The 25,818-nt window shown below is 46.3% G+C and overlaps 1 protein-coding gene across 1 annotated transcript in view; it reads left to right on the top strand.

Moving 5' to 3' along the window:
* Positions 1–25,818, top strand: part of LOC144946997 (prestin-like) — an 86,500-nt gene that overhangs the window by 7,134 nt on the left and 53,548 nt on the right. The window contains exon 3 of the mRNA XM_078876101.1: positions 18,793–18,935. Coding sequence (XP_078732227.1) covers positions 18,793–18,935 — 143 coding nt within the window. The remainder of the gene's footprint in view (positions 1–18,792; positions 18,936–25,818) is intronic.

Here is a 25,818-nt window from a genome sequence, read left to right as displayed (position 1 = left end):
ATGTTATACCACTTGCAACAATGAATTCGCATGCCATCAGCTGCACATTGCGATATGCATCACCCAGTTCCCCACGCGTGGTGAGATATTGTGAACAATGCAGAGCGGTATTGTTTCAATGCAGTGTGAGTTGTCAGTGTATTTTCTGTATGTATATTGTATGTTGAACTTCTTTCGCACCGTACGTAGCCAACCGTGCCGTGCTAATCGGAGGTGAAAAAACTCACTGGTTTGAGTCCCATAGCCACCCGCACATTTGTTTGGGCACTGGAGCTCAACGATGCCTCGTCTATTTATAAATGGTATAAAATTATCTGGTAAAAAATTATTATCTTGATGCTTTCAACAAGTATGTTGTACATGCGGCAGGATACACCGTTAATACAAGCAAACTGTCATAAATTCAAGACACCCATCATCCCACATCCAACTCTAGTTTTTCTACCCTTCTATTTTATTGAGAATATTCGTCCCCCAGCCGATGACCAACTCCCCTCCCATTTTCATGCTGCGCCATATATTTAAAAAATTGCGTTTACAGCCCATGTAGAAAAGTGTGAACACCAGGCAGACCTCGCTTAGCGTTCTCAAGATGTGCTCCTGGAGAAGTGAACGCTCATCGAATCAGCGCTAAAAGGGGTCGTTATACCATTGTGTATCTGGGGATGCGTTCCCGACGGCGTAATTAATTAAAGCAATATACGAGTGCTTCATTGGGGTATTTGCTAATGGCGCCCATAATGATAAGACAGATAATAAACATAATTTCATGAATAAAAAAATATCTAAAATTAGTATCGTGTACTGTACTCACCAATGATATTCTACCGTACTACTCCTACAAGGCTGGACCTGCTGTGCTCCCAGTCCGGGTCTTAGCGTTGCCCTCAGTCTAAATGTCTGTGGTGATGTTTCTTTTGGATGGATCCTGAGATTATCCGACCACGAAGCGAATCGCAGGGGGGTTGAGGTGGGATTCTGATTGGCTCAGAGCGTTCGTCGCTCATCATTGGCTGAGCCAATGTAAACACAGATGGCGGGACGAAGTGCATTTCTTCGGCCGCCGTTGCGAAATTTTTTGGGGGGCATTTCATTATTTTTTGTTGTTAACGCACAAAGCAAAAAAATGTTCTCCAGGACAAAGAGCGCTACACTGCAACGAAATCAGCGTTCTGCAGGGTGGCGCTAAAGCATAGAGAAAGTTCCTCCCCCCCACCTCTTTATAGCCGAAACAGAGTGTTGGGGCAAGTGCTGTGAGCGAGCTAAAGCGAGGTCCTTTCCACGAGCAACAAATTCCACCCGTCCACCCCTTGGATCGTCTGAGCATCGGCCACTCTATGGAGCTGTCAACAATCCCTTATCAGCGCCCGACCTTATTGCTGACCAATTCAGACCTTATTGGTCACCCAGTGCCCCTTATAAATCTCAACGTTCATCCTACAAAGTCCCATCACAACAAGGGAGAAACACAAAATAAATAGACAAAAACTTTTTTTTGCCCGTATTGAAACGGCCGCACGCCGTATGGACCTGAAAACTCAATTTTCCTACACACGAATACGGTGTAAACCGTATGGGTTGACAGGTATGGTATACACAGTTATAAGTGACCCTTAAACACCTCCAACCACTCTGCCCGGTGGGCGTTGAAGTAGACGGGATAGGACATCAGTCACTCTCTTACTCCCCGCTTAAGTTAAGCTTCGTTGGCCCTGTCCAGGAATCGAACTCATATCCAATTTCCCTGTACACTATAGGAATTCTGGGGTAAACCGTATGGGTTCACAGATACGTGTGCGGGTTGTGCACTCATTATCGCTCGCCACAAACACATTCCTGCGGAGGGAGCTGGTAGGAACGTTGGGCTGCTCGGTCAATGGCCAGGGTCAACGGCGGCGTGGTGTATTCCGCAAATACGCCCGACTGTGAGGGCGGGCACAAGCCGTCGTGAGTAGGTTAAACGTTGAGTTTAATAAGGGCACCACGGGGTGACCAGCCCCTTCCTACCCAGCCCCATCCCTCCCACCCACCCCCCACCCAGCCCCACCCTCCTCACCCAGCCCCTCCCCACCCTCCCCACCCAGCCCCTCCCCACCCTCCCCTCCCAGCCCCTCCCCATCCTCGCCTCCCCACCCACCCTCTCCCCACCCAGCCCCTCCCTGCACGACGGGCGGACGGACACAATAATCCCCTGTGGGCTGGTGTAACCTGGCGGTTCCTACCAGTATAAGTAAACGCCGTTGCAAGCGTCAGTTAACTCTGATTTCATGGGACAGTTCAACGCATTACATGTAACGCAACCTCACGGCCGTAAGCGTAATTTGTGGTCGAAACGAGAGGGCGCGCTGGTACGCGATTTAGAAGTTAAGGGGCCGTCCATAAATGACGTCACGCACCTAGGGGGGGGGGTCAGACATTTGTGACGATGTGTGACGAGGGGGGGGGGAGAAATGTGACGTCACATCAAAATTCGCAACTTTAAATAAATAAAGACAACACGTTCTACTTAATGAAATAGACATTTTGATAAATGTTTCTCCTACAACATCAGAGTCTAGCGCCACGTTAAATACGCACTACAATGACAATTGTATAATGCGATTTGAAGCATGTTTTTTTTTTGGGGGGGGGGGCAGAGCTTTGTGACGTCATATTTGAAGGGGGGCGGGTCTGACTTTTTGTGACATCGTGTGAAGAAGGGGGGCAGGGGGGTCAAAAATCTTCCAAATTCGCGTGACGTCATTTATGGACGGCCCCTAACTCTGCAACGGTAATCTCCGTGACTGTTTTAATACACGGGGGCGATCAATCGTCCATCGTTAGGACACCCCCCAAAGATGTATCCGATGGGCCCCTGGGTCTCCGCAAAGCGATGCGTTTGGTTAAGAAGGGGCACTTTGCACGTGGGAGGATTGGCTGAGGTGGATCAATTTGCACGAGTCCCATAGTTTCGCCCGACCATAACCCACGGGGATTTCCTCTTGGCTGGTGGGCAACAAAACTGCAACAACGTCCGTGACCTCAGCCGACCCTACCCTGAGCATCAAATGTTTAGAAGGCGGTAAGATGTAATAGTAATAGTAAAAAAAGCATTTTGCTCAAATGCGCTCTTGTTTAGTGTAAGAGATGTATGGTGTGCTCCTGGCGCTTGACACGTTTATTTGTATGGTACACTTGACGTATGTGCGTTTATTGAATGGCGTGAGAGCAAAACCGCACTGGCTCTGTTGGACAAAAGTGTTTCAGGAGAGTGTTTAAAAAGATTTGATACGTGCATTGAGCTTGGAAATGAAATGTTGCCAACGATGAAAAAGTGGGTGTTTTTTTAATAAATGGAACACCCTGTATTGCTGCTCTTGATACGGCAGATACATTTGTCAAAGTTACATTAATTACCAACGATAGGCATTGATATGGACTTCGGGTCAAGTGTGCCATGCATTAAACAAGTCAAGTCAACGGCATACATCATACAGTTCGGACACGATACAAGGGTGAGTATATAACGCGGCATATTTTAGTAGAATACTTCCTATTCCGAATATCGTTAAAGTGCAATCCATTCACTGCGAAGTGAATTCAATTCTGAAGTGAATGCATTGCGCTCTTAACGGTACCCAAGTTTGACTTGGGCATGGAACCACAGGGGGCAGACGCATGCATTTCCACACACGTGTATGTCCCCCCTCCTCCTGCCCCCACACTCCCACCCCACCACGATGCCTGTGGATACACAGCTACACGTGTGTGTGTGCGTGTTATTTGAGCGGGCGTGTAATGCTAAGCGAGCTGCTCTATGTATGCGTGGATGTATGTTGAACTTCTTTCACACCGTACGTAGCCAACCGTGCCAACCCGGCGACTGAGTTCGATTCCCGTTCACGGCCAACACCAGTGACTATTTTCTGAACCGCTGCTGTCCCCCCCCCTCCCCCGACGTCGATTCAGCCTTAAATGAGTACCTAGTGCAATGTGTACATGTAGCCACTAGGGAGACAAAGGCGGCCAGGCGTGGTGCTGGCAACCAGACTTCCTCGTGTGCCGGTCCGGCCTTCATTGGTGCTCGCGAACAGCACTTGCCCCAACAGTCTGTTAAGCCTATACGGGGTGTTCTTTGTTTGCTCAATTTAGGGACAACATATTTATCATCATTATTTTCAAGGGCCATGACCCAGATTTGCTTCACTTGATGTAAATATGTGTACAGGTGCCAGGGCGGGGGGGGGACAAGCCATATGTTGTGTTATACCAAACGCTCTCATAAACTGTTTCCTACGTCCCCGCTAAACAACCGAATGCATATCTTTGATTTAATGACAAGCCTACATCTGGAAGTTAAATCTCTTACTCAACCAAACTCAAGCGTGCCCAAGGTCCCTGGCCGCATCATTTGGCTGGGCCAAGCACAGACAAAGTGAGGCGCGTGCCTTCCGAGTTCAGGGTCCATTGAAACCACCAATCATGACCAGCACCGCCAGGCATGGCACAGTGGGGAGGAGCCCGAGACCCTGGGTTCAATCGTGTGACTCGTGTCTATTCAATCATATCTGTGTACAATGTCTCCTCAGTCGAACTGCATTGGGCTCTTAGGTGACTCGATATTGGCCCCCACGGTTGCTTACCGCCCTATCTCAAAATTGGCCTCATGCCTCTGCCCATGAATATCATCGGAAGGGGGAGAAAAAACAACAGTCGACAAAAACAATACCACTTCGCTGTACTGCTGTCGCCTGGCCACTGTGCAGCCCCAAGCCCACACCACTTGCTATTCCCAGGCAGTCTCCTTTACCGATACCAAACCAGGCTCAGCCCTATTCAGCTGCAGATATTTGATATTTTATACGTAAAATGGTGAATTGGTTACGCATTTTTTTTTAGGATAAAAAGTATAAATGTATCCTTACACCCGCCACAGTCAATTAGTATAAAGGTTTGTTACGTAAACAAATCATGCCAATTAGTTACAGTTGGAATTTTTGGGTGGTGGAGGGTTTAACAATACATTTATATTTACGCGATCTCACCCTAAAACAACCTCTATTATGTATAATATTGGTCGCGAAAAGCCTACCTGTAAAAGTTTTTTTTTTACATTGCAAAGAGGCAACCACAATAAGTTACACTAGCATTAACATCACCTAAATTACGACTCATCGCCAATGACCACGTCTATAAAGCTGACCGAGAGGACCATTCCACGGCTGTCGTTTCTGGGTGTGGTGCCAAGGATCTACGTGATCATTGATTCACAACGACCGAGTCAGTTTCACTTGCGTTGTGCCAACAAGAGAGCGCTGGCCACGGAAGATGTGAGTGCAGGGATCTGTCCGGCGGGGGAAGAGGGGGAGGCAAAACAGAGAGCCCCGTTTCTAAATTGCGGCCTACGAACGGGAGCTTGTTAACAACGTACATTGTGAGGTTTGTTCTGTAGAAGAAGGAAAAAAAACCCCGCACAAACAAAAAGAACAACGGTTGCAGTGAAAGCAAGAACAACAAAATGCCATGAACTAAAGCTACCTCTGCAATAAAAGGAAAGCTTAACATAGAGATGCAATAGAAAACAACCGGTCTCGTAAAGCTACAAAGCTTCAACTTTAATGCATTTTCACTTGAGTGCACACCTGAAGTGGTTCCTGTAGGCATTGACCATCGAGGATGGATACTCTGTGACTATAGAGGCTTCAGTTAATTCTCCAATTTAGGCTCTTGTCTTCCTCGGGCAAGTCTACCCATCTTCTTAGGTTTTTTCGGTAAAGTCACGTAGAAAGTAAAATAAAAAACAAAAATCACGACGTTTCGGAGGCAACACAAGTCTCCGTCATCAGGTGGGACCGTCACAGCCAGATTAGCTGTATCAAGTGATCTGGCTGTGACGGTCCCACCTGATGACGGAGACTTGTGTTGCCTCCGAAACGTCGTGATTTTTGTTTTTTATTTTATTTTACTTTCTACGTGACTTTACCGAAAAAACCTAAGAAGATGATTCCTTGCAGTCACGAAAGCTTCAAATCTACAAGTCTACCCATCTTTGCTTTTATCGACAATGGCAAAGAAGAAACACAGCTTTTTTTACATGATGGGAAAGACATACACAAATACACGGAGACACGGAGACAGATACTTGGAGGTACCTACAGATACGAAAACACCCACAGAGACACGGAGGGTCCCACATGGACACGCAGACACCCACAGAGACACGGACACACCCACAGAGACACGGAGACACCCACATAGACACGTAGACATCCTTGTGCGTGAGTGGGTTCGGGCATGACAAGTCACGGGAAGGGATGATGGACAATGGTCAAGGTTAATGACGGAGTGGCAGCCAAGGGGAAATGGAATGCGTCCAAGGGCACGTGCCCTTAGGAGATGGAGTGATTAAATCAGTCAATGTGCAGGTTCTGGATTGTTTTGTTGCACCATAGGATCGTGAGTGATGGCTGCGGCTTGGGGAGGCCTGTATCCAGCCGTGGATTGATCTTGGTTGTACGAACCTGGTGGCCCAGGTCACGGCTAACATCAATGGTAAATACCAAACCGGTCCTGGGCTTCTCCTGGGCTGACTCAGCCACAAAGGAGTACCTGGTGTGCTGTGTAAACATCGGCACTGAAGAGACGAAGGTGGTCGGGCGTGGTGCTTCCCACACCACTCCCTCGTGTGCAGGCAGTGCCGACCTTCGTGGGTGCTCGCTAACAGCAGTCTGTGAAAGGCTATACCGTGGTGGGGGGGGGGGGTCTGTCTGTCTTTGTATGAGTGTGTGCGTGAGTATATCTGTGTGTGGGTGTACGTCACCCCGTCTCCTACACGTGCATCAGAAATAAGTAATATTTCAAAAAACCTTTTTTTAAACACGCTTTAATGAAATGTACCGTACGAGTAATGGCAAAACTCCACGACTCCAGGAAGTGGCCCCGAAGCTTGCCACAACGTAAGTGACCGTGGTGATTTACAGCCAACGTCAGTTGAGCGTGGACAATTGGACCCAAGCCAAAACATAACATATACAAAAAGATTGTTAATTTTTTTGTTATTTTCTTTTTTATGATACAATATAGTATTGTCATCAGTATTACATAAGTATATCAAGTTTGCAGTCGATACCATATTGGGAAGTGGGTTAAAATTGAGTTAAGATTTGAGGATACAACAACAGAGTGAGTTAATAGAAAGCGTGTAAAAAATAAACAATCTGGCGCCTCCTGTGAGCCCCCCACCCCCCCCACTTTAGAAGTGAGACACGCGCAGATGACGAGGTTACTCGCACACTCACACGCCCACAAAGACAACGACCATCTGTGCAGATGTTACCCAGGTACCAGGGTTCCATAACGCAGAGCCATAACCACGAGCATCAATGAAGGTCTGCCAAAACCGCCGCCGCTGCTCGCTCATAGATCTTAGGATTCAGCATTTCATACAGCGCCTGCACGTGAACTGATTCAATTAGAGGCCGACCGAAACTGAATTTCTGGATTCGGCCAAAACTGAAACCAGACCGAAAGTAAAAAAAATACTTTCGGCCGAAACCGAAGCCAAAACCGAAAGTTTAACTTCACTTTCGGCCGAAACCAAAGCCGAAACGTAATGTTTAACTAAACTTTCGACCAAGACAGAAACAGAAAGGTATATAACCGAAGTTACCGAACACAAGATTTATGAAATACTAGCTTTACTACCCGGCTTCGCCCGGAACTTGGATTCACAACGGCCCGCCACCTTTGTCTCCCCAGTGGCGATGTTGACACCACACCACTTACTCGTTTGAGGCTGAGTCGACCTAGGAGAGGCCCACTGAGCTGTATAACTAGTTTTTCAAAGTGACCTGGTCACAAATGATAGCTCAACGAAGTGGCTGATCACGTGGACATTTATAGTAGGCAAATACTCTAATTGCATGCTAATTCTAAATGGAGGGAAAATTCGGAGGACCTGGAGAACCCATGCAACCACGGGGAGAGACGCAAACTCCAAATATACAGGCGTCAGGGTCAGGATCGCACCCACGACCTACAAATCAGGCGGGGTAGTTAACGTCTCCTAGCCACCGTGGTACTCCAAATCAATATTGCAGAGAACGAGTACAGCAGGGTTCTTGAGGAACATTGCACAACTAACAAAGGTCGTAAAGGAAACACACACGGCGAATAAAAAACAATTGGTGCACATATATTGAGCAGAAGAGGCGCCAGAAAAGGTTAGGTGCATGTGCAAGTAAGCTCTAGATTTTATTATAACGGTGACACAAGCACACGCAAATTGAAAAAGACAAGGCAAACATATGGGAGCAAGGCCCCAGAAAAATGTTGGTCCGAGGTGCATGTACGTATGCTGTGTGTTTGGTTTAATGGGGAAATAAAAGAGGGGGAGTGAAGGAAGGGAGGGAACTAAGCTGCATCCCTTCTAGCCGTGACACGTCTTGCCCCAAGCCCACTAATGGGAAATAGTAAGTGTGTCATTGTCTCTTTGTCTCTGTCACCGTGCCTCTGCGGTGTCTCCACCTTCTTTGTGTTTCCATGTCTCTGTGGGCGTTTTCATGTGTGTGTCTTTGTGCTTAGAATATTTGATTGCTATAAATTGATGTGATAAGCCACTTTGAGCTATAATTTGTGACCAGATCGCTTCAGAAAAAGTTATGCAGCTAAGTGGGCCTTACCCGGTAAAATGAAATAAATATGTTTAGTCGTTTAGTTTATTGTGAATATCTGTGTCTGTATGACTCTCCGTGTCTGCGTGAGTCTCCTTCTGTGTCTTTGTATTTATTTAATTTTCACGTCTGTCTTTTTTCACGCCTCTGAGATAGACACAAGAAGACACGGAGATACGTATTCTTGGGTTTTTTCGGTAAGTCACGTAGGTAAAAAATTAAAATTGAATAAAACTAAAATAAATAAATAAATCTCGACGTTTCGGAGGCAACACAAGCCTCCGTCTTCAGGTGGAACCGTCACAGCACGCTTGCTGTATCAAGTAAATGAGAAATTCCAAGAGATCCGACCCCGTATATATACTGGTTGAGGGGGGAGGAGCCAGGGCAGGCCCCTGGATAGGAGATACGTCTTTGAAGTATGACGTGTTTCAAAGATCCCCCCAACGCGATGTGTTAAAGACTTCCAATTATGGGCACATTTTCTTGGATGAGTGGAGTTACGTGGCAAATGACTCCTAATATCTGTTATTTTCCACGATGTTTTCTTACTGCGTTGAAGTGGAATAAATTTGCGGATAACCACCGTAGATGATAGGATCCAAGATATTTGGTCCTCCATATTATGGCAGCATAGAGGAGTTCCGAACAGAGTGGAGAAACGCAGACGTCCAAAATAAACACTTAATTCGACATCCACACATCGCACCTCCCGGCTTTGACATGCCTCGAAGAGACTGGTGAAAAAGTCAACCACAGCAGAACATCAACAGGCCGATGTGCAACGCCTTCGTCAATGTAAAATTACAGACACGAGCCACAGCCAATGCCGGATTCTTTTAGTAGCAAAAGTAGCTACATATGTAGCTACGGGCTCCCCACTTAAGGGCCCCGCACTAAATGCTTTCAAGCTATTAATTCCGGTTCAGTGATTCTGCGCTTGCTCTATTACTACAGTACTATACTGCCTTCAACTTTGATGAACGATTTGGTGTTTAAGATTAGCGATTTGTCGTATTATCTGGCTATATAGCAAATGAAAAAATACAATTACTTTACTATGCAAGTGTAGTGTGCCAATTCACAGACACAAGTAGGAGGTACTCTCTCTCTTTTATTCCAGCCTTTACAGCCTTAGGGGATAACCACACACCGGGTCGGGACAACCAACATGCTGCCAGACCCACAGCTTGAAGAGAGTGAGGATCACAATAACGACAGCACGACGAGATCCACTCCAGATCGCAGCAGCCCCGACTGAGTCGGAGCTCGCCTTATATCCTGAACAGCGTGGCCAGGCTCCGCCCTCGGCCCCGCACCCCTCTGGATCCCCCAGATGGCTCCCTTGCCTTGCCCACAAGTGCAACTGGTAGAACGGGCTGTCACCCCTAACTCTATTGTCTACCAATCTCCCAGCGGCACGCGCTCCAGTGACTCATTCCACGTCACCACATCACAATCGCCCCCCCCATGAAAAAAAAACAGCCGTCCCGGCTAACCTCCATACATTGCGCAGCGGGACGACGAACACCGCAATATCCATGCAACACTTCGCAATGCATGGCAACAATCCAGCCCCCAAAATAACAGCAACCCAACGACGATTAAGGGTGGTCATGTGAACCGAACGGTCTTGGAACGGGTCCTTGTCACCGGTCCCTCGTATGGATCTGGTACGGGTCCCCCAGGGACCCCGGGGGTGACTCGCAGCTGGCCCAATGGGCGCGGTCCCCCCCGGGATGAAGATGGAGGAGAGGAAGAAGCAGGTGGCGGTTGTACCGTCCACCCCAGTCCGCCTGTGGGCGGTACCGCCGGCGGTTCCATGTGTGTCACGCCCTGGGATCCTGCGGATGGAGGAACAGAGTTTCACAGAGGCGCAATCTCCGTAAACACACATCCGTCTCCGGACACACACACTCGGCCATCAGATGGTGGAGATTAATTTCCCTCATGAGGTTGAAAATATGGTTTCAGTCGTGAAGGGTGCACATACCAATACCTGCGACCTACCTGGATCCATACACACTGCAGCCTCCTAACCTCAATTACCTCCACCGCATTCTCCCGTACGTAAAAAAAAGAAATGGGGAGAATTCGGTAGAGGCATGAGGGGCCATCGTCTAGGCCGCAAGAACTCCCGGAACATGTAGGTCCCAATCGGACTCTGCCTCGTTGACTTGTTGGCACAACGTACGTTTCCCCACTGACAAAGAAATGATCAGTCTATAATTTTAATGGTAGGTTTATTTGAACAGTGAGAAACAGAATAACAACAACAAAAATCCAGAAAAACGCATGTCAAAAATGTTATAAATTGATTTGCATTTTAATGAGGGAAATAAGTACTTGACCCCTCTGCAAAACATGACTTAGTACTTGGTGGCAAAACCCTTGCTGGCAATCACAGAGGTCAGACGTTTATTGTAGTTGGCCACCAGGTTAGCACACATCTCCGGAGGGATTTTGTCCCACTCCTCTTTGCAGATCTTCTCCAAGTCATTAAGGTTTCGAGGCTGACGTTTGGCAACTCGAACCTTCAGCTCCCTCCACAGATTTTCTATGGGATTAAGGTCTGGAGACTGCCTAGGCCACTCCAGGACCTTAATGTGCTTCTTCTTGAGCCACTCCTTTGTTGCCTTGGCCGTGTGTTTTGGGTCATTGTCATGCTGGAATACCCATCTACAACCCATTTTCAATGCCCTGGCGTCCGCATTGCAGTGGCGTAACCCTTTCCTATAGGTGACTTCGAATGAATAATCTTGCAAGATTTTCAACTATCACGAGAGTTGCGTGGACGGTTGGTCAACACGTAGCGCGTATTGCAAAATCGCGTGATCTGTGTGCACCATAAACTGCCTACCGTAGAGGTACGGGCGGTACTGTTGTATGAAGTGCACGATAGCAAAGAACTCACGGCGCGTAACACAATAGCGCTGCTCTGCTGGGGACAGAACCCGGCTACCGTAAGCGACCACGCTCTCCACCCCATTCTCCACCTGCAACAACACGGCGCCGATCCCGGTATCACAGGCGTCTGTATCCAACGTAAACGGCAAGGAGAAATCGGGGTATCAAAGGGGGGTGGGGGTGCGTTCACAAGGCCGTCGCGCAGCATAACAAATGCGGATTCCTCCTCCATCCCCCACAGAAACCTCTGGCCCTTTGCCGTGAGAACATGGATTGGCCTCGCGATTTTCGCAAACTCAGGTACAAAGCGGCGGTAATACGACAGGACCCCACAAAACTGCGGATCCCACCCACCAAAGTGGGGGTTGGCCACTTATGCACGCAAGCGGTCTTGTCGGGGTCCGTGGTGATCCCGGACTCGCTAATAATGTGCCCCAGCTATCGAACTCATTTTTGCAAGAGGTAACATTTCTGCAGCCTGAATTTCAAATTAGCCGCCCGCATTTCAACAAATACCGCACGCAACCGCTGCAGATGTTCCTGTAACGTGCGGCCAAAGACAATTATGTCATCCAAATAGATCAGACATGACTCCCATTGGAGCCCCGACAGTACCAACTCTATAAGTTGCTAGAACGTGGCCGGAGCCGAGTGAAGCCCCATCGGAAGCACATTAAATTGAAACAGCCCTTGTGGTGTCCGGAACGCAGTTTTGGGTGTTGAACTTTCATCCAGGAGCAACTGCCAAAACCCTGACAATAGATCCAGGGTGGAGAAAAACTGCGCCCCCAACAGGGCATCCAACGAATCGTCCATCCATGGGAGTGGATACGCGTCCGCCACCGAGACCTTATTCAATTTCTGAAAGTCCACACAGAACCGCAAACTCCCATCCTTGTTTTTAACCAGGACAATGGGAGCACCCCATGGACTGTTTAACGGGGAGATTATATCGGCGGCCAACATCAAGTCGACTACCTGACTAACGTAGTCCTTTTCCTTCGGACTAAACCAAAATGAGTTGATGAAAGGGAGTGGCGCCACCCATATCAATATGGTGACGCATCAGGGACGTGAGGCCCACATCGAATTTACCCTTACTAAATACATCAGAGAATTCCCGAAGCAATGCCCGCAACTCGCCCCTCTGCTCCCACGGCAAATCCGGATTACCCATGTACAACGGATCCATCCACGTGTCATCCAACACCGCTTTCCATTCAACCGCTGCCATGACTGAGTGGTTACATTATTCGTATCCTTACAACACACAACCGTTGTGTGGGCCAACACCATTCCAGCCTTTATGACCGCGGTATCCAGCCCAGCATTTAATACTTGCAGGAAGGGCTCCTGATCTATTGTCTGAGCCCCTATCAAAGTGAGCCCACAAACTGCTCTATTCAAAGGGGTCAAGAGAACCCCAACCCCAGGTGATTTTCTGGTCGAGCCGCTTCTGCAGCCTCAAGGGTACGAGCATCCGTGCACTTGGGGGAACCCTAAGAGTTTCACGCACCAGGGCCCGAACCATAGCGTTAGCCATACACCCAGTAGGGGACTCCAAAAACTTATGCCCCGGCAGTAGCTCCACACAACCCTGGTCAATTAAAATCTGGAAGGGCATCCTCTTAAAAAAAAAAATCTGTCCCCAATAAACAAGACACCACCAATGAACGTGAAGCCAACACCAGCCCATCCTTTCAATGTCGCCAATCCGTATCGATGCCTTTACTTGGCCCACTTCCTAAACTCCCGCCATTAGCGGCAGCACACGGATTTATCCACTGGACTAAGGCAACCCACCGTCGATGGCAGAGTCCTAAAAATAAACTCAGAAACCATGGTGGCAGATGCCCCCATATATATGAGCATCTGCACCTGAACACCCTGCACAAATCCACATACAGTGGATGATCCCGCTCCCGCTGCCATGACACAGTGTGCCATTGCGGTCCATTGCCCAGACCCCCGCGGCCAACCATCATACAACTGAAGCACCACCTTCGTACCCCATATCCCTATGAGGGGCGATGGCGTCTGCACCCGACACCGACTGTAATGGGGATGCATGAGGTGGCTGTGTCGGCCAGGTGTGTGACGCATCGCGACCTGCCTTTGGACCCAGAAGAGCGGAGGCCGGCAGGGTGGAGGATGGCGAAGCCAGAAAAAACTGCCCCAAATCAGCACGGCAGTCCCTGGAGATGTGGCCCGGCAGGCCACACCTGAAGCATGTAACAGGGCCCCGCCATGGTGGAGGCAAGGTCCCCCCTCCTGCCGGTCCCGTCGTACGACTCTCCCCCGCGGGCTCCAACCACCCGACGCGTAGACCCAGGGAGAATCTCGGTGCTCCTGGTCACCCTTTTTTCTCAGAAATCCAGCCCCGGCCGCCACCCCGGCACGTTGTCGCAGGTTACAATGGGCCTGGCTTAATTGGGCTACCTAAGATCGTGGACAGGTCATCCTCCTGTGGACGGCAAAACAAAACCTTTCATTTCCTGAGCCAGCGTCAACAGGACCAGAGAATCCAGTCCTGCCCACTCCATCCCTGGGATCGCATCTTGGACCAGTGACAGGAGTGCACTGCGGAAGGCAAGGGGGCATCTCGGTCTCCCCCCAACTCCGCATCACGAATTCCCGCCACCTTTGGACAGCGGGTCAAAAATTGCCGTCAACTGGCCGTACGCCTGACGCAGCGTCGTTCTGTCTTCCTCGGGAATGGAAAAAAATTCCGCCAATGCTGCATTGTCTAGCGTGGTGGGAAGAATACGTAGCGCCTCCGCATGGGACCACCCCGCGAGCTCGCAAATGGTGGCGAACCGCCGCCGGAAGGCCACCCAATCACCCCCCGCAGCCGAAAATTATTTAAGAAATGGCAGCCGCTGCGCGAGGGAAGGCGCCACCAGATGAGCCGTCCGCGGCAGGTTACTTTCGGCAGGACTTAATACCCGCCCTTGGTCGGCAGTGATGGCGGAGTCGCCTGTTCGCTGCCCCCGATTCACAGCCCCCTCCACCGGCTCTGCCTTCCCCAGCTGCCCCACTAGCGCCGTCACCACGGAGAGCAACTCCACAATGCACGCCGAGTACCCGCAGCCCTTCTCCAGCCAGCGGCGGCGCGGGATCATCGTCCTTCACCCGCTGCCCCACCGAGACCGCCACTCCGGGACCCCCCGCTGGGGTCTCGACTGCCGGGGCTGCTCCGAGATCCCTCCTCGCCGTCGTCCTCCTCACTCGAGGATGTTCCGATGAGAACCATCCTCTTCGTGGATTCTGCCATAGCCTATTTCCCCCTCAAGGATTCGAAAGGGAAAAAAGAAAATTCCTAACAACCCTAAACTACTTTTTTGGTTCTTTCGGTAAAGTCACGTAGTTACAAAAATAAATAATAAATCACGACGATTTGATCGCAACACAAGCAATCATCATCAAGTAGAAAGATTCAGCAGTAGAACTGCTGAACAAGAAAGGGCTGTTGCAACAAGAGGTTATGCATTAGGTTTGAGGTGTGTGTCACCCAAGGGTAAGGAGGCGTGGTCAGAGATGGAAAGGAGTCCCGTCGCCATACGCACGCACAGCAGCTGCATTAAAGGAGGATTGGCATGTTAATGTAAACGAGTATAATGGGAAATGAGCCTCGTCACACACAAGCAGCGTCACCGCACGCACAGCATCTGCGTTAAAAGGAGAGATTGGCCGATCTCTCCCTTTAAACGCAGCTGCTGTGTGTGCGGACGGCGACGGGACTCCTTTCCATTTCTGACCCCGCCTCCTTTACCCTTGGGTGACACCCACCTCAAACCTAATATATAACCTCTTGTTGCAACAGCCTTTTTTTGTTCAGCAGTTCTACTGCTGTATATTTCTACCTGATGACAATTGGTTGTGTTGCGATGGAAACGATTTATTATTTATTTTTCCACCTATGTGACTTTACCGAAAGAACCAAAGAATATGGATTCCTGCAGTCACGAAAACTTCAAATCAAGATTGAGCCCTACAATATATATTAAAAAATATATATTTTGTTAACACTCCTGACACCAAATGTTGTGTGCTAATTCACAGAGACTCGTAGGAGGTACTCTCTCTCTTATTCCGGCCTTCACAGCCTTAGGGGATAACCACACCGGGTTGGGACAGCCAACATGCTGCCAGACCCACAGCTTGAAGAGGGTGAGGATCACAAGGACTATTTAAAAGTTTTATTAATTTACACTATGAGATCTCTTTTACCAGTGGCAAAATATAATGGTAGGTTTTTACCCTTTTAACTGGTACAAAACTGACACCTTTATTCAAGGCATCATGTTTGCAATGACCACAACACAAGTAGTCAAAAGCAAAAAGAAGCAAGTGCATATTATTATCCTTATCAGAGTTGCTTCTTTTTGTTTGCTTTATTGACTACTTGTGTTGTGGTCATTGCAAACATGATGCCTTGAATAAAGGTGTCAGTTTTGTACCAGTTAAAAGGGTAAAAACCTACCATTTTATTAATTTCTCAACCATGGACAGTCCACTGTCCCAGACAGCCAAAAAGAACCATGTCCACAACCCGCACAAGAGATCTTTCCACGATATCAGGAACCCTTACCACTCCCCCATACATCAAGTGCATCGATTACAAAAAAGGAGGAATATTGCCATCTTAAATCACAACATTTTGGAGCAAGAGTTCGCGGTCGAAGAAGAAAATTCATTCGTCTGTTCTCTGTGGCGGAGGACTTTCCCAAGCTTGGTCCACTTCATCCCATGCCACAAGGGGGTGGAGGGCACCGCCATTTCTCATTTGCGGCTTTGCTGCCTATTTTTACTCTTTCTACCTCCACCACGCTATCGATCAGCCTCTTGGCTAGGTGATATTCCTCGACGGGTGTCATATTGGTACCCTTAATCACCCGTCCATGCATCTTCCACAGGGCCTCTTTTATGGCTCCTATGACTATCCCAACGACGAGTTCCACTCCAGATCGCAGCAGCCCCAACTGTTAGTCGGAGCTCACCTTATGTCCTGAACAGCGTGGCCAGGTGCCGCCATCGGCCTTCCCCGCACCCCTCTGGATCCCCCAAATGGCTCCGTGCCCACAGGTGCAACTGGTAGAACGGGCTGTTTCCCCTAATTCTATTGTCTACCAATCTCCCAGCGGCACGCGCTCCAGTGACTCATTCCGCGTTCGTACACAAGTAAAAAAATGTGTGTTGATATTTATGTTTTTATTTATTTATTTGGGGCCCCCTTTATGACATATGCTATAGGCCCCGCACTAGCTTAATCCGGCACTGGCCACAGCGGTGAAATTGTGGCCATGCGACTCAAACTACGGATCGTGCTGCAGAGCCACTGCAGTCTGTGCTTCTTCGACAGAGTAAAACAAAATTAAACAAACCTGCTACTGAAGCCCTCTTGTGGGTAGCAGACCCCCCCATTGGCATTCAACTGTTGAACATATTGGCATACGCAAGAATATATTAGAGGAGTTCTCCTGTACTGTGTAATTTTCCTTCATTATACATTCAAATGTGCTTATTAGCAAGCCTATGTTAACATTATTATCTATTAAAGTCTCATTCTTCTTGATAGACCTCGAATTATCTCTTGAGAAAATAACATATTTTCATGAAATCGCTTCCTGAAGGTGGCACCATCCATCCATGCACAGACTTTATGGTTTCTCGTACTGTAACGAGTAGAAAGGTTGCATCTGTGAATGTCCGTGATGCGCTGTGTATTGCAATATTGGGAATGATTTAAAGTTGGCGAAGGGTGATGCGTTCCACGAGCGTTTGAACATGCACACACAGTGGTGCCATCCTTGCTAGTCTCGTCGCCAAGGACATTAATTGCAGAGTGTGCAGCCGGGGAATTCTGCGCATGCACTGATCGAGAAGAGACCTGTCCTGTGAATATCATGAATATGGGACAGAGATCATCCACAAGGCATACTCGGGACAGTTAGCAGATCCCAGCACTAATGAGTCCTTGGCGGTGTGATTCCGTGCCTTGAAGCATGAGGATACATGCCCGTCGCATCCTTTCCCCAAATCTACAAAGAGCCATCGGTGAACATTATTAGCATTTCCAGAGTGTAAGGATGGGAGGAATTCTCTTAGTGAATCAATTACAGGCATAACAGGAGTGAGGGTGGTGTAATGAAGGAGTATGGGTTGATGAGAACCGTTATCTTTGTTGATGAGTAGTCATTACCCGTCGCTGTTTTGTGTGTGTCGGAATGTCTTAATATGTTTCTTACCATGAATAAAGATTTCAATGTTGTTTGTTTTTGAAGGCATACTACTTTGATATTATTTTTCATTAAACTTTACATATTATTACAGGAAATACCTAAGGCTTCCTTTGCAGCTTAAAAAAATACAGGTTTGCAATGCAATGCATTATGTATGTGAATGCGGATATTTTTGTTGCATATCCGCATTTGTTTGGTTTTAAAATCTAACTTTTGTCGTATTTGGATACAATTTTAGCACCAGGAGACTGAAATATGATGGAGAAATATATATTTATTTAAATTTAAGAAACTCCAGACAATTATTTTTTACAAAGAGTGAAAGGGAATTGCATGTTGGAAGGAGTTTATTTTGTGTAGGTCTGCTGATTAAATATAAAAAACCTTCACTCGGGTTCCAAACTTTTCACTTACGGCTCGTGCCAAACGCGGAGCTTGTCTGAGGTCATGAGGCAGGTCTTTTTGAAAGTGTCTTCCTCCAAACCATCTAACGACTCTCCTCTCCTCTCCCTATGAAATCACCTGCTCTCCAAAAGCACTGTTTATTCCTTGCACCGTGGGCTGTTCAAACGCCTCCAAAGGCACGCTCCTCTTTGACGATCATCTTCTTGTGCTTCACAGCCGCATCATTGAGCCGCTATAACATGTGTATGCATGAAATAGTTGGAACACTGCTGCGACTGCTGATGCTTTAATGAACTGGCCAGCCTGCTCTCTTTACAAATCTCAGCCTCACGTTGGCAGTCGCACCGTCTAATTCCCTTTGCTGTTTATACGGATGATTAATGCACCCCTATGAATTGTATATTTTCAGTAAAACGTAACATTGCTTGTACAAAACTGAAATCGACATTTATAATGCAATATCATCTTACATCTTTGTTAACGTCCACACGAGATTTGCTTGTTATTGTGATTTTTTAAATATATAATATTCAGCCATACGGAAACAAAAAAAATGACCGTGCCAATTTTTTTTGTGGCCTTTCCAGGTACCTTTGCCATTGTTTCGCTGATGACGGGTGGCGTGGTTGAGCGGTTTGCCTCTAATGTCACGGCAATCGACCCCCAAGAGCTGGAGTCGCAGAAGATCTCCATAGCAACCACACTTGCCGTGCTCTCTGGAGCAATACAGGTAACACGTGATCGAGTGGCAGGGTGGCCGAGTCTACTTCCAAGCTGCATGGGTGTATGCTTATCGTCACCACCACCGCCACCATAGTAATCATCATCATCTATATCATAAGTCATGCGCTATCCACTGCTGGCTGAAGGCTTCCGCGAGTAATGACCATCCTCGAACAGCAATGACTCGAGCCGCTGGCACAATGATCTGATCTCATTGATCCATCTCTGGGATAGTTGTACTCTCTGGAGCGTTTTCTTCCTTTGGCTTGCAGTCAAAATAATAGCATGAGGGTATTTATTTACGGATGGGGGGGGGGGGAATCTGTGCCAATTGCTCATGTTTAAAAAGAAAATATGTCTGAAATAGTCTTCATGAAGATCTACTGAGTGCTATAAATTACTTTTGAAAATAAGCCATTCTTTTGTGTTAAATTGCAGGCGATTGGCCCCCTTTCAAACTTCTGAAACCACATGGAGGCAATTTTTCACGTGTAGCGTAGGTCTATTCATCTGAATAATGGATCGTGTGATGATGACATTGTCATGAAATCAGTGTCATTTTCCATTAAATAATTGGGTATAATTTGAGTTGCATGATTAATGAATTCCTTCACTTAATCATTATGCTGTGGATACATTTATGTTTGCATAATCCTGCACAAATGTAAAAGAAAATGGACTTGAAAGAGAGTTTTCACCAAGTGCCTCTGTTTAAAAAAAAACACCTGTTGACAAATACCAGTCAGAATCAGAATCTTTATCTATCCTGGAGGAATCCGATGAGCTATGAAGCTCTTTTTCACAGACGTCCAATAGTCGTTCAGTAGACAGACCTTTAATAATAAATAAATATATAACCTTGGGCATTGTGCAGCACGCAAGGCAAGGGTGTTTATCTCCCATGCCGTGCACTACCGACTCGCCCGTTTGGACGTTTGCCACCACACCATTTCAAATGTCTTTGTCAGCGAGAAACACCATTTTATTTCGTAATTATCTTTGGGATTGTATGATTTGCTTTAGCAGCATTAATACGATGTGTTATCGTGGTGTATATTCATGCAACTTTCTGTTTTGTGGTCGTCTCCTTACCCGTACACTTTTCTGGGCATGCATGATCAGTCAGTAGCTTAGTATAATTCACCATATTTGTTTATCCTATGGGGTGGACTGCACAGTGCCTTTCTTGATGACCTCATAGCCAGAAGATTGAGCAGTATGCGAGTATACGCTCTCATCTATTGTGTTTTGTTTTAATATTTCAATATAGCAGTCTTCATAATTATTACAATTGTTTACCCATGACAGTTTAAATTAGTCCCATGACTACTTTTTCAGCATGGTCCTGCCAAGTTTCCATACTAGTGGGTGATGTTGTTGCAGCTGCTGCTGTGTGTAATCCCAAATGAGTAATTTGCAGGTATTTTTTCAGCAATGGGATGTTTTACCAGTACCAGTTACAGGGAATGTTTAAAAAAAATAAGTTTTCCCCTTTTTTCTGGCAACAAAACAGGTGTTAGGATTTTCAAACACCAAAGTGAAACCTTTTGCAATGAATCATGTCTGCATGAACCACATATACTTGTGGTGAAAATACAAACCAAAAACATGCTCTTACAGGAAATGCATTATCTTTTAAACTGATTGGTCCACACCAAAGACAGCTTTCTTTAGAGCCTAGTCTCAAAACAGTGTTAGATCAGAGGACGCCAAAAGGCCTTTGGGCGTCCTCTAACACCGTTTGAGACTAAAGAAAGCTGTCTCTGGTGTGGACCAATCAGTTTCAAAGACAATGCATATACTGTCAGAGCATGTTTTTTGTTTGTATTTTCACCACACATATCTGTGGTTAATGCAGACATGATTCCTTGCAAAAAGTTTCAGTTTGGTGTTTTAACATCCGAACACCTGTTTTGTTGCCAGAAAAAAAGGGGAAAACCTATGATTATATTCTGACACTGCCAAAGGAGGCCCCATGGGGGAATGTTTTTTTTACTATCAGAAGAGACCGACAAACCCAATAGAATCCCATACAGAACTGGGGGTGGGGAGGGGGGAGACCAGGGAGTGGATATACAAACCCCACTCAGAACAACGCACGAGTGGAGAATTAAACCCAGGCCCTTCTTGCTGTGAGGCACGAGTGTTACGACGGCACCCCCCTGCTACCCACTAATGTTATTAATTGAGTTGCTTACCAAATTTTACAGTGAAATCAATCGCAGACCTCACTTGCATTACTATGAAACGTTCACATTTACAATGGTCACTTTTGCCAGAGGTTATAAGGGCAATGAAACCATATTATACCGGAGACGCAAAAAAACAGACATATTTGATGACACCACCGCACCCCCCCTGCTACCCACTAATGTTATTAATTGAGTTGCTTACCAAATTTTTTCAGTGAAATCAATCGCAGAACTCACTTGCATTACTATGAAACTTTCACATTTACAATGGTCACTTTGCCAGAGGTTATAAGGGCAATGAAACCATATTATATCGGAGACGCAAAAAAACAGACATATTTGATGACACCTTAACGTACTCCAGGTTTAACGTACTAAGTCCGTGTTACCGCAACAAATAATATCATCATTATGGTCCATGGGCAGATAGCTCGTAGGTGTCCACTGCACATTTCTGCATATATTTCCACTTTCCTTTGTCTTGTGCCAATATCCTGAAGTAGTGGCCACATCTTTCTGGCACCGATTTCTTACGTCGCCGTCAAGCCATTCCTGTTAGGTCTTCCTGTCTTTCCGGTTCAGTCCATTTTTATGAACAAAACACTTTAACATTTCCTGTTGTTGTCCACCCTAGATGTGTGTCCAAATAGTGCCAGTTTTTACTTCTCATCGCTGCCTGCATAATCAAGTCTTCTTCTGTGTGCGACCTAATTTTTTGTTAGTTATACATTGCTCGCTTCTTGGGTCCAGTTTAGATGACAGTATCCTTCTGTAGCAATACATTTCGAACGGCAATATCTTATCTCTGTCCGTATTTTATACTGCATGCATTATAACATACGCATAACGTTGGCAATCAAAGTATAATGCAGTTTTTTTTTAAGTTACTGGAATCCACAATAGAACTCCGAAAGAATTACAGCAATCAACGACCACTGTGTGAAGAAGACATTCGCTCTGAGACCTTTGCTTTCCACCTGCAGGCAATGCAATGGCGCATTGAGGTTGGTGTTAGCACGAGTGTTGTTGTCCCTGTAAATACGATGTACATTCAATTCGTGTAGTGATGTTATAACACACAACATAAGAGCATTTTTGCATCAGTGCCGATCATTTTCGCTGAAATTAATGGTACAGTCATTGAAAAATAAATCTACAGTAGGTGTTTACATGTTGATGTATATTCCAATTTCTGTAGTTGAAAGGTCTCGGTCTTTAAAAATAGGGTTCTCATAGCCACCAAATGTAGTGCCAGTTGCAAGATGTTGACTAAAAAGTTAATTGTGATCATCAGCTATGTGTGTATGTTGAACTTCTTTCGTACCTTACATAGCCAACCGTGCTAATCGGAGGTGCGGGGAAAGGACAACAAGCTGAACACAAAAAGCGGTTCTCAAGCAAATGATTATTAAATCTAGATTTAATAGTGCATAGCTCCAGTGGCTTCTGAATATCGGAAGGCAGAGCGTTCCAGACGGCCGCAGATGCGTATCTGAAAGCACGCAATGCAGTGGCCGTTTTTGTTCAGTCGTTCGCCAAAATCCACTGTGAAGATGACTGGAGTTTGCGTAATGGTTTAGCTATGATCGATCCATGCCGCGTTGACGCAAGCATTTTTTTGCGGGTAATGGAACAAAGCTTCGCCGTTTGCCACGAATTTCAGTATTCACGATATGCCCCCAGTATCTCCATAGAGTATTGGAGGCTAGCTATAATCCACCTAGCACCTGCAGGCAGACGAGCTGATTTCACCACTCCATTTCCCTTGGAAGTATTCTCTCCCTTGGCTTGCACTCTTATTATTGAGCGCTGACCATCAACTCTTCTAGCAACAGTGATAATATCTCTTTTTTCAACGGTTTTACTTAACTCGATTCCTCTGTTCGTCGTGATCAAATCTTGTAATCAAAATTTCGTCCGCTTCCCGTTGTCCAATCAATTCCACATTTTTGCACACGTACTCAGATCCGGTGACAATGCATGCTTGTATCAAAATCGGCATCAATTAATCAATTAATTCGCTACTTTAAAGCAATTTACATTTTGTATGGACGGCTCATAATTTATATATATATATTTGTGTAGGTTAAAAACGCCGCGGTCCCTAAACTGTGGAATCGGCTCGTACAAAATGCAGGCGCCGCGTGTCTCAGGTGCCATTGACGTACTTCTCAACCGTGACTTAAACGAAGTTGTTAATAAAACCGTTGTTTAAAAAAAAAACTTTTTAAAGGAGTTCATGTAATATCTCATTTACATTTCTAGTGTAAAAAACAAACAAACGTGGTCCTGCAGCTGACCCATTCGAACGTCTCCATTGAGCGAGTACATCTCTTCCGTGTTGACGTCATAATGTCCCAGATGCGTCACAGAGCAGCCTGGCTGAAAGAGGGGAGCTCCCATAGCAAGGCGAGCCAGGGGGCTCTCAGGCTGCTGTGGGATTCCAATTGTTACTCATCCTCCTCCAAGCTTCTGCACACTCATTTCTGTAGGGATGCATTTTACTTTATAAATAGGTGATAGAGTCACAGTGTATCACTGTTGTGGGCAATAATCACAATAACAATGCACAGGAAATATTTATGCAAGAGAGTAAATATAAGTACAGTACGGCGGTGCCCAAAGAAACGAATTGCAAAAGATTAACACAGTGTTTGTGAGCAAAATGCTATGACTAAGAGAATGGGAAAGATCTTATGAATTTATTTTTTGAACAAACAGTCATTGCACACATCTAAAATTTGGAATCGTAAAAATAGAGATGAAAATATGAACATGTGAAATGTGATTTATTGTTAGTATTGATCGAAGGAAAGTGAATCCTAATTTTCAGAAAAAAGATGCCTCCAGTTGATATGTTGCATTAAAGAATCTGCATCGTGCTGCATGTCAAATCCACATTTCTCATTAAGATTACAAATGTATAAACAGTATAATACATCACTGCGGTAACACAAAATTGGGCATTTAATTGCATTGAAATATTGTTCTGTTCTGAAGTTTTGCCAGTAATCATTGGACTACCATTTGTTTTAAATTCATATTACAAACCTCATATCTAATGTAAGGCTGATGTGTCCTCCCTTTTTACTGTGCGCACTTTCAGGATTAAATTGGGGACTTGCAGCAAAACGTCATTAGTTTTGTAGATGATTCATATTATGGGACATATGACAATAGTATTGCACCGTACATTAAAACCATGATGCATTGTTGTTTCAATACACACTGCAGTATATTTTCACATTCATAGACTAATTTAATGTGGTCATTTCATTATAACGGACGAAATATTAATGGTGGCACTCTGACACATTACTCATCTGACAATTGACAAGCTTGTGTATTCCAGGTCCTGAAATTAAGTCACTCCCCTTCATCCTCTGAGATTGGTGAATTGAAATAAGTGGTCGGAGTGTGAATCTTCCACCAATGGCTCAGGGCTGCCACAGGAGATCAGTTTCACCGCACACTCATTGCTTGCTTGCGACAGCGGTTGCCATCATGACAGGCTATGTGGGCCCACTCGAGGAGGCACGCGAGACAATTCACGTGACGGAGGTATGATGGCCCCCCGCTTGTATGGCCACAAACGGCGCAAATGGCTCAGCGGTAGCGTGAACGGCTTGCAATTGGATGGTTCCGGAGTTAAAATCCTGGGTCGGGGGGGGGGGTTGACTCATCCCGTCATCCTTTCAGGGTCAATAAAAAAAGCACCAATAGTGGGGAAGTGAACAGTGGTTTTGCTACGGACAGACTTCGTCTCGGCCACAGGAATGTGGAATTTTCACCACTCTGGCTCAGGCGTGTAAACAGTTGATACAGCACCGCCTCAATGCTCATTTGAGCAGCAAAAAATTTGGCAAGAGCCGCTTTGCATGTGTGCACTTACAATTCTGAAGCTGTGTACGTATCTATTGGATTAAACAAATATGATTGTTTAAAAGTGTATATATACACATTAAAAAAAACATGTGCTGGTAGGGGTACACGGACTCTTGATAGGTCTGATAGGGAATGCCACTGCAAGCGAATCAGTTGGGACCGAGCAGAGTAAGGAGACGCTTTGAAGCCCAGATTAGGGGGCGTGAACACGTTCTGTCTTTTGCAGAACCTGGCACCGGAGGCTCAATTTGGGGCACCTCGACGAAACTCGCTCACTATGGGGATAACGCGAGCGAGGCAACCCAGCTTAGAGGCCTGAACGCATTGCAGACTCAGGGCGCACTCATTACACACACGAAGCACTTGTCACAATTGGACCACAATACCTTTGCTGATCTTGTCACGGGGCATAAACCATCCATGTGAACTTTGGTTATCCTCGCAGAAGCGGCTTTTAATTAACCATCGAACGAAGACGGTCACTGCATCGCGCGTTTTCGATTGCACTTCTGCAGCCGCGTGGAACGATCTTCCTTCCGATATGAGGCAGCCACTGGAGCTGATGCACTTTTAGATATAGATCGTGAACCCTTTTCTTTAGAACTGATTTTTGTGCTTAGTTTGTTGTCATTCTTCCACGCCTCCAAATAGCATGGTTGGCTACGTACGGTGCAAAAGAAGTTGAACATACATACAGCGATTATGAAGCTTGTGGCGTTGATAGCTAATCAGAGCTTACGGGATAAACAAAAGTGAGCTTTTAAATCTCTACAAATGAAATGAAAGTTGGGTGCCACTTGCCTCAGCTGTCCA

The sequence above is a fragment of the Lampetra fluviatilis genome, chromosome 2 (assembly GCF_964198595.1).
Source record: "Lampetra fluviatilis chromosome 2, kcLamFluv1.1, whole genome shotgun sequence".
Classification (NCBI taxonomy): domain Eukaryota; kingdom Metazoa; phylum Chordata; class Hyperoartia; order Petromyzontiformes; family Petromyzontidae; genus Lampetra; species Lampetra fluviatilis.
This window is presented reverse-complemented; position numbering and strand designations above follow the sequence as displayed.